Genomic DNA, 9,654 nt, shown 5'->3' with positions numbered 1-9,654 from the left:
GCATGTTGTTCTAGTGTGAAGTTAGCTAAATGATCTTCTAACTTATCGCCCTCCCTCAGTACATGAACTACCTGAAGTAAGGAATCTGTTTCAATTTGACATGGAGGGTCGTTTGTACATGGAGGGTCGTTTGTACTCATACTACACTTCTGCACCTTGCGTGCATATGTTTGAAGCTAAGCAGATGCGGAGTTTGAGGACATGCATTGAAGACTACATCATTCCAGCCATCTACTATCATCTTATTCATAGTAGTATATGACTTGTGTTTTTCTATTTATGTAACTTCCAAACAAATTATGTATTTCTTCTTGCCAATGTTGTAATTTAAATCCTAGTCGCTTATGACTTGTACCACTAGTTCTTGGGATTAGTTGAGTTAATTTCCACATTCTTATTTATTTTATTGACGATGTTTGGTCTGAGTAGTGGCATGTATTAGTTGGCTTACCTAGCGATTTAGGATAGGTACCATCACGACTTTGTGAAATTTTGGATCCTGATAAAAATAACACTTTTTTTTTATGTAATATTATTTTTTTAAAATCTATTCTAAACAATAATATATTTTTATATTTGAAAATTTTTTTACTTTAAATTTTATATTTTTTATTTACATGTTTTTATGGTTACAAAGATCTCATGAGATGTCGAGTTAAACATTACCATATAAAGTAAAACAGAGGGTACTATTTCATATTTGAAAACTCTTTAACTATAAACTTTTAATTTTACTCTTAATAACATGTTCATACAGCTATAAAAATATCACAACTTTTTTAACACCTATTCTAAAAATACTTTTGATAGTCACCCAAATTCTTTCTTTTTTCCCCTTAAATTCAATATCCATTCAACCACCGTCATATTAAAAAAAAAAAAAAGAATAATAAAATTCTAGTCAGAGTCAATTTAATTTGATAATAAATCGAATAAGAGTTTTGGGAATTATTATTATTATTTTGTAAAAATTGTTTTTCAACCAACCATCAATTCTTTTTTCAAGACTTTATTGTAGATGTTTAGTTGAAAACAGCTTGTGCAAAAAATTGAAGAATTCAAAATTTCAGTGAAAGCTACCTCAAAATTATGTTGGTTGGACTCTATTCAAACTTGAATGAAGTCACACTCGATTCAACATTATTCGGCACAATGCCTAATAGCCTGTTTGGCCAAGCTTTTTTTGGGCCAAAAGTGCTTTTTTTTGGCCAAAAGCACTTTTGGTCAGAAATTGAGGTATTTGGCCAAGCTTTTGGAAGGAAAAAAAGTGCTTTTGAGGAGAAGCAAAAATAGTTTTGGAGAAGCAGAAAAAAGTAGCTTCCTTCAAAAGCACTTTTCTGAGAAGCACTTTTAAGAAAAATACACTTAGAAGCAATTTTCAAAAGCTTGGTCAAACACTAATTACTGCTCAAAATTGCTTTTCAAATTAATTAGCCAAATACAAACTACTTCTCACCAAAGTACTTTTTAAAAAAATACTTTTAAGAAAAGCACTCCTCTAAATAAGTTGATTTGGGCTATAGACCTAATTCACACACACCAGTACCAATTTATTTCCTCACCCGTTTTACCCAACTTTTAATCGTTCATCCAATGCTTCATTATTAGCATTTGACTTTCTAGCTTCCCCAATCACCAAAAAGTCGTCCATCTTCCATTTTCACCGCTTTACCCGTTAACGGGTTAAAAACCTTTGGTCAATGCCATCTTCTCCGGTTTCTCCTAAATGTACGTGTCGATCTCTCATTGGTTTTATCAATAAGGTTAGAAACGACAAGTCAGTCATTTGCATTGAAAATAGAAGAAAATAAAAGAAGGCATCAAAGTTTGACTCCCAATATATTAGAATACACTTTCCTGAATTTCCTCTGTTCTCTCTTTATTTCTTTATTAGTCATCTTTTGCTTTGTTCTTTTTCTCCTTTCACCCCATCTCTCTCTACTAAATTGGGTTTTTTCCCTTCTTTTCTTCTCTCTGTTTGATGGTATTCTAGATATGGCTGTAGATTTAATGACTACTGGCTATAGAAACAACAATACTTACACATCCAAAATGGAAGAAAACGCCATGCAAGAAGCTGCCGCTGGTTTACAAAGCGTTGAGAAATTAATCAGATTGCTCTCTCAATCTCAAAACCATTCACAAAAGCAAAATCAGAGCTTTCAAGATCCCTCTATAAATACTAACTCCACTTTAGATTTTTCACCAGATTACCTAGCAGTAGCTGATACAGCCGTCAACAGATTCAAAAAGTTCATTTCTTTACTTGACAGAACAAGAACCGGCCATGCCCGGTTCCGCAGGGGTCCAATCACCACTACTAGTTCTCCGGTTCTACATAAAGAACCGGAGCTGCTCTGTCTACCGGAGCCCAGTCAGAACCGGCCGGTTGAAGAAAAGTTAAAAACCGAAAACCCACAAGCCGGTTCGAAAATCTATTGTCCCACACCGATTCAGCGTTTGCCTCCGTTACCCCTTAACCACCACCACCACCACCAGCAGCTGGTGAAAAATGGGTCAACGTCGGAGAGGAAAGAATCAACGACCACAATCAACTTTGCTACCCCATCGCCGGCGAATTCTTTCATTTCATCGTTGACCGGTGACACCGAGAGTTTGCAGCCGTCCTCGATGACGTCGTCCGGTTTTCAAATAACGAATCTTTCTCAGGTTTCATCCGCCGGTCGGCCACCGCTCTCAACGTCGTCGTTTAAGCGGAAGTGCAGTTCCATGGATGATTCGACCGTGAAGTGCAGCAGCGCCGGTGGATCTTCCGGTCGTTGCCATTGCCCCAAGAAAAGGTAAAAAGTCAACGACCTAGATATATCATTAATTGACATAGCTGAAAATATTCCCCTTCACTTGTTTTCTTAAAATATTAGAATTTGATTGAACTTGCGTTTCTTTTTTATATCAGGAAATCAAAGGTCAAAAGAGTGGTGAGAATCCCGGCAATTAGCATGAAAATGGCAGATATTCCACCAGATGATTTTTCTTGGAGAAAATATGGTCAAAAACCTATCAAAGGTTCTCCTCATCCCAGGTAATTACTTTTAAAACTTATCGATCAACTAATCAATCAATAAATGTAGTTCAAATCCATGATATGAATAATAAATATTGGGGTGAAATATTTCAGGGGATATTACAAGTGTAGCAGTATAAGAGGATGTCCAGCAAGAAAACATGTGGAGAGGGCATTGGATGATCCAAACGTATTGATTGTAACATATGAAGGAGAACATGATCATCCATTTTCCATTACAGAGACACCACCAGCTGCTATAGTACTTGAATCTTCTTGATCGATATTCAACTAATCTAGCAGCTCACTTCTTTTTTTTTTCTTTTTTTTTTGTCCCACCAACAGACGTGAACAATCTAAAACAATCAATGCAAATGCACTTCATTTAGTAAACTTCTAGTGAAAAGAACAAGATGGAGAAATTGGCATTTGAGGGGAGGGGTCCATTTGTTTATTATTGTTTGAAAACTTTTGATTTTGCGTTGAAACAAATATCTCAAAGTTGTGGATTTGGTGGACATTGAATCATGCACGTAGTGGGCTTTTAATATTTTCCTTTTTTTTTTTTTTTTGGTTTATGGGGTGGGCGAATTTTTTTTTATTTTGTCAACCCCTCCTCATACACCATTCCATATCATGTTAAAAAGATTATTCTTTTTTTTTTTCATCTCTTTCAATTGAAATAATACAGTACTTACTCCTTTCCTCTTCTCAATTGCTGTATTTCAAATGTCACCAACTATTCAATCAATAATACTAATGAAACTTCAGTAGATTTATGATGAAGGCTAGAAGGATTGAGTAATTTTTAGTTCACTTATACGCGGTGGGTGTTTTAGGAAGTACACTAGCTCGTTCAAGCTCCGAAAGAATCAAATGTTTTTTAAAAGGAGTTTTGCTTCCCTATGCAATGATTAAAGATTAATTAATGGGAAATTGATATTAATGCATTAATCAAATTGCTACATGTACTATTCTTTTGATATGGCAACATTAACACTTAAGAGGTAATTTGTCATTGTCGAAGTATTGTAATAATTACTCCCTCCGGTCCAAAATAAGTGATTTTTGGCCTTCTTCTTGTGGTCCAAAATAAGTGATTTTTTCAGATTTTAAGAATGAATTAATTATTTTTTCCCTACATTTTCCTTGGAGTAAATAGTGTTGGAATATGTGTTAGGAGTGTTTATGTGAGATAGTAAAGGTTAATATGGTCAATTTCATTGCTAATTAATGCTAAAAGGTGGATTTCTTAATCTGTGTAAAACATCCAAAAAATCACTTATTTTGGACTGGAAGGAGTACTATAGAAAAGACATAATTCATCGTATTTTTATATGGTTGTGGACAAATATTACATACGCGTCGGGTGGTTATGCGAGGAAGTCCACTCATTCCAGCTGCAACTCAAATATTAATAAAGGAGTTTTGCTTCCCATCGTAGCTGTTACTCAATGGGAAAGGGCAATAAAGTTAATTAGATCAAATTATTATATACATTAGAACGTATTGAAAGTGGAATTTATGGGGTGAGATAATTGGAATTCTTTTATCTTTAATTAAAAGTTTCATGTTTTAATTAATCTTGGTAATGGAGAACTTTTCTAACGAAAATATTGTCCTTTTAATGGATTTACCTATACAAATTCGGATGAATCAAGTTACCAAACTTCGGATACCGAATAATTAAAGAAAAAAGTTATACCTTCTGACAAACTAAACAATAAGCGCTATTTGTTGTAAAATAATAGTCATGACTCATGAGTCCTTGAGAACAAATTTATTAAAATTAAAGCAGGGAGTGACTTGATTTGGGTGGAGGGGATAACAAAGTCAAAAGAAAATTAGTGGGGTTGATGATCAATTGATTACTTTATGACCTCGAGGGTGCCAACCACTCCCCTTTAATATATGTATATTAAATATTTGGTCCAAGTCTTTGGATTCTTATTATATGAATGATTTATATTTTCAAAGGTTTTCCCTTTCTCAACGATTATAAAAATGTATGGTGGGGCATTTGACAATTTTTGATGTGTCGTCGTTATTCATTAAACAAGAAGATTGTTTCTAGATGGAGTATATGGGTCTCATGTGAACTAGGGTTTGTGAAGGAAGACTTGTGAAATGAGCCTCCCCGAGGTGATAACTTGGTCTACTAGTCTTTGTTTTTCTTGCCTTTTGTCTGGTCAAAACGTGAGAGCTTTCCTTTTGGATGGTGTTTGGGATCCTATGCAACATTTTTTGGAATATTATAGGACTTTGATCTAGTTTCTTATCTTTTTGTTAAACTATCCGGTATTTGAAATTTACAGATTCAACTGATTCGTAATCACATTGATATATATATATATATATATATATATATTAACGAAAAGAAGTAAAATGCTCTACCAAAACGTTTTATATTCTAAAGGCTCGAATTAAAGATCTCGTGTTAAATTAGGAGCCCGATCCAAACCATCCCACTATATCACTAGATATTACTTTGATCTAGTTTCTACTGCTGCTACTACTAGTTTTTGATATAAAAGTTTTCTCATCATAGAGCTCGAAATTAGAGATTCATGCTAAGTTTGAAAATCGATCCGATCATATCATCAAGCCCCTCAATAGTACTTTGATCTAGTTTCTACTGCTGCTCTTAGTTACTATAATTTTGTCCCTTCTTTAGCTATAATACAGGGGAAATCCAAATAAAATATTCAAATTGATTAAGCTAGAAATGATTTTTTCTTCCTATTCCTTTACTTTTGATGACTTCAAACTTCATTTTTGCCTCTTTTCTGGCAATACATATTTCAAATTGGCGAGTAGGTAAGCAAAATATATCCAACATCAGTGAAATTCCAATTATTAAATAGGCTAAAATGCTGAGAATGATGTCACGACCCAAAATCCCAATCATGGGGTCGTGCTAAGTTAGTATTAGAGCCCTAGATTGCATAGGTCTCACGAGCCATAAATAAATTTAGTAGAATCTTGAGAATCGGTACAAAAATGTCTGTACGTATCTTCTAGAGGCTATAAGGCTTTAGGAAACATCAACTTCTTTCTCCCCTTATTCTTTCACAGATGGTAAGGACGCGTATATCATCGCAGCTGATTAGAAGCCGAAGCTCCAGATTGCAGCCACTACGCAAGTAGGGGCCGGGGCAGAGGTAGAGGTAGAGCTCAGTCTATAGCACGCGCAGCGACACATGTTGTCGAGCGTCAAGTAGCACAGGATGATGAATCCCTGTTCGGACTGAGCCAGTAGGACCAACTCAGGTCCTAGAAGGGTTCATTGCTACCCTTATGCTTCAGGATGCCTTAGTCCGCATGGTTGGCTTCATGGAAAGTATGGCTCAGGCCGATGTGTTTCATTTGGCACCAAGTTGTTTCCCCCTCACTTTAGTGGTGCACCTTCGGAGGAACCCCAGACCGTTGCCATGAGATTTTGCGCAACATGGGGCTAGTAGAGTTGGAGTTCATTCCACTTTATTTCAGATGCATGGTTCCGCCAAGAGGTGATGGCAGGTGTATGAGCTGGGAAGGCTAGCGTGATCACCTCCTCTCACATGGGCTCAGTTCTCGTAGTTATTCTTGGAGAATTTTATTCCTTTCACTCAGAGAGAGGAGTTGCGCAGTCAGTTAAATTGCCTTCGGCATGGTAGCATGACCGTTACTCAGTATGAGACTCGATTTGTTGATCTGTTCTCGCTGTTGTTCTTGGAGAATTTAATTCCCTTCACTCAGAGAGAGGAGTTGCGCAGTCAGTTAGAGCGCCTTCAGCATGGTAGCATGACCGTTACTCGGCATCGAGCGCATAAGAGGCCAGGTAAGGGAGTCGACCTTTTACAACAGGCCCCGTCATTTGGAGGATTCAGTGGAGCCTTGTCTGGAGTTGGGGGTTCTTATGGTAGAGGCCATCCTATCAGGCAAGTACAGTCAACACTACATGAGATCATATAGGGTACATCAGGCACAACGGTGCTTATGTGTGACGACTTGATAGGTCGTTTTGAGTACTAGGCTTATTTTTAGTCTTTTGAGACCTCCCAGAGCTTCGTTTAATATTTATTGAATTGCGCCCGTGGTCCGTATCATTTTTCGGTAAGCTTTTACGTAAAATTTTGAAGAAAAAGTGATTGACCACGGTCAACGTTTTTGGTAAACATCCTCGGATCGGTATTTTGACAATTCTGTTAGGTTCGTATGATACTTTTGGACTTGTACACATGTTTGATTGGGGTCTCGGGTGATACGAGCACATTTCGACGCATTATGTAAAAGATTGTGAAAATTGAGTTTTTAAGTTTTTTCTTGAGTTTTGATGATCGATTCTTGATATTTGATGTTGTTTTGGTGATTTGAGGTAGAGAGCGAGTTTGTATGATGTTATTAAACTTGTGTGCATGTTCGGTTTGGAGCGTGAGAGGCATAAGTGAGTTAAGGATGCACTTCGAATTGATTTGGAACAACTGATGCACAACTGTTGCTGGTGTCAAGTAGCAGGTCATGCATGTGCAAGAACCTTATTGCAATTGCGAGCCTCACATTTGCTATGTCAGGCTCGCAAATGCGAAGTGGTAACTGGGGGCTGGGATTTGCATTGCGAACAAATGTTCACCTTTGCGATCTGGTCTAGATTAACTTTTGCAGTCCTGAAGTCAAATTTGCGGCACTGTATTAGGTAGAGTAGCTTCGCATTTTCGAAGCTTGGCTTAGATATGAGAGGGAGTGTCCTTCGCGAATGAAAAGGTTTTGTCGCATTTGTGACTTTTGCGTGACTGTTGCACCAGTCACTTTTGCGATCAGTGTTTCTCAATTGCGTACATCGCAATTGCAATGTCTACAACTGGGTAAAAGATGGTAAAGTCGGGACTTAGCTCATTTCACATTATTTTTCAACTCTAAACTCTCTAGACGCAATTTTTGAAGAGGATTTTCTTCCCACGTTCAATGGTAAGAAACTTTAAGTTTTCAATAAATTTCAATTACTCCATGAATTTTATCATCAAATCCATGAATTCCATGGTAGAAATTAGGAATTTTATAAAATTGAGATTAAAACCTCGAATTGAGGTCAAATTTCAAAACAAATCACATAACAGAGCTCACAGAGCTCTGGGTGAATGGGTAGCCAGGAATTGGTCCGAATCTCGAATTGTGACCAAGTTTGCTCGGGGTTGACTTTTGTTGAGTTTTTCAATTTAGCTAAAGATTGGACCTTTTTTATTCGTGGGTAGTTTCTAAAGCTTACTTTGAATTGTTTGAATGACAATTGGCTAGATTCGGTTGGTTTGAAGGCTTGTTCAAAAGGAAAAGCCATGATTGTGATTTTATTACGGAAAGATGTAAGTGTCGTGGTTAACTTTGTCTTGAGGGAATTAGGAATTGTTTGGTTTTTTGATACGTGAATTATGTGTGGGGACGATGTATATGCAAGGTGACGAGTATATATATGTTGTCGTGGGTAAAGCATGCGGGTGGAATTTGCCTTATTTGTATCATATTGCTTCACTTACTATGTTTTCCATGTCTTACATAGATCGGTTATTGTTTAACTATGTGTTTTCGTGCTTATTGTTTATGTTAGAATTGTTCCTATATTGAAAGTTGAATTTGCTTATTCTAGTACTATGGTTGAAGTTGAAATTTGCTTCCCACTTTGTTTGATACTTTAAGTTGTTGTTGCTTGGTGAGGAAGAGTGAAAAGCACGAAGGGTGTTACCGAGCCATCTTCGCATATTGATATCATTGATTGAGTGAATTTGAGGATAAAAGCACGAAGGGTGATGTCGTGCACATGTTTATTTATCATGAGAGGTAAACGCACGAAGGGTGATGCCGTGCATATGCATTCTTATTATGATATTGTGAGCATGGGAGTAAAAGCATGGAGGGTGATGTCATGCAAGTTTATCAATTTCATTATTTTACTTAATGATTGGAAAAAATGAATATACAACGGTTTCATTGTGCGTGTGTGAAAGAGGTTTACTTCATGATTACTTAGTCACTGTTTCCGTCTATTGTCCCTTATACCTGTACCTACCCCGTTATTTCATTTGACCTTTACTTGTTATTCTTTTATATATATTTAATTGTACGTGGTTAATGTAGGTGTCTTGTCTTAGCTTCGTCACTACCTCGTCGAGGTTGGGCTTGACACTTACGGAGTACATTGGGTTAGTTGTACTCAAACTACACTTCTGCACTTCTTGTGCAGATACATGTGCTAGTCCTAGAGATGCATATAGGAGATTGCTTGGATCAGATCTATCCAGGAGACTTGAGATAGAGCTCCACGGCGTTTGCAGTTTGTGAAGTCCCCTTCTACCATGTGTTACTGCTTATCTTGTTTCAAACATTTGTATTTCATTTCAGACTATATTTGTAGTACTCTAGTCGCTCATGCACTTGTTACTCCGGATTTCTAGAATTAGTATAGACTGCATTATTTATGGATTTATTACATGTATTTCAGAGTATTCCAGTCATTAATTATTAATATTGTTCATTTAATTTGTTATGTTAGATTATATGAGTCCACTACACTATAAAGTGTCTGGTCCTCTATGAGTTTCCACTGAAAATACTAATGAATCAAATTGTATAGAGATCTGGTCCTACATCAGTTCCCA

General features: G+C 36.6%; 1 protein-coding gene across 1 annotated transcript; it reads left to right on the top strand.

Moving 5' to 3' along the window:
• On the top strand, positions 1,836-3,740 carry LOC109234123 (probable WRKY transcription factor 7). Its single transcript, XM_019399975.1, has 3 exons — positions 1,836-2,801; positions 2,918-3,043; positions 3,140-3,740. Exons 1-3 carry the CDS (start codon positions 1,996-1,998, stop codon positions 3,303-3,305), a joined length of 1,098 nt encoding a protein of 365 aa, XP_019255520.1. The 5' UTR covers positions 1,836-1,995; the 3' UTR covers positions 3,306-3,740.

This window comes from Nicotiana attenuata, chromosome 11 (assembly GCF_001879085.1).
Source record: "Nicotiana attenuata strain UT chromosome 11, NIATTr2, whole genome shotgun sequence".
Taxonomy (NCBI): domain Eukaryota; kingdom Viridiplantae; phylum Streptophyta; class Magnoliopsida; order Solanales; family Solanaceae; genus Nicotiana; species Nicotiana attenuata.
This window is presented reverse-complemented; position numbering and strand designations above follow the sequence as displayed.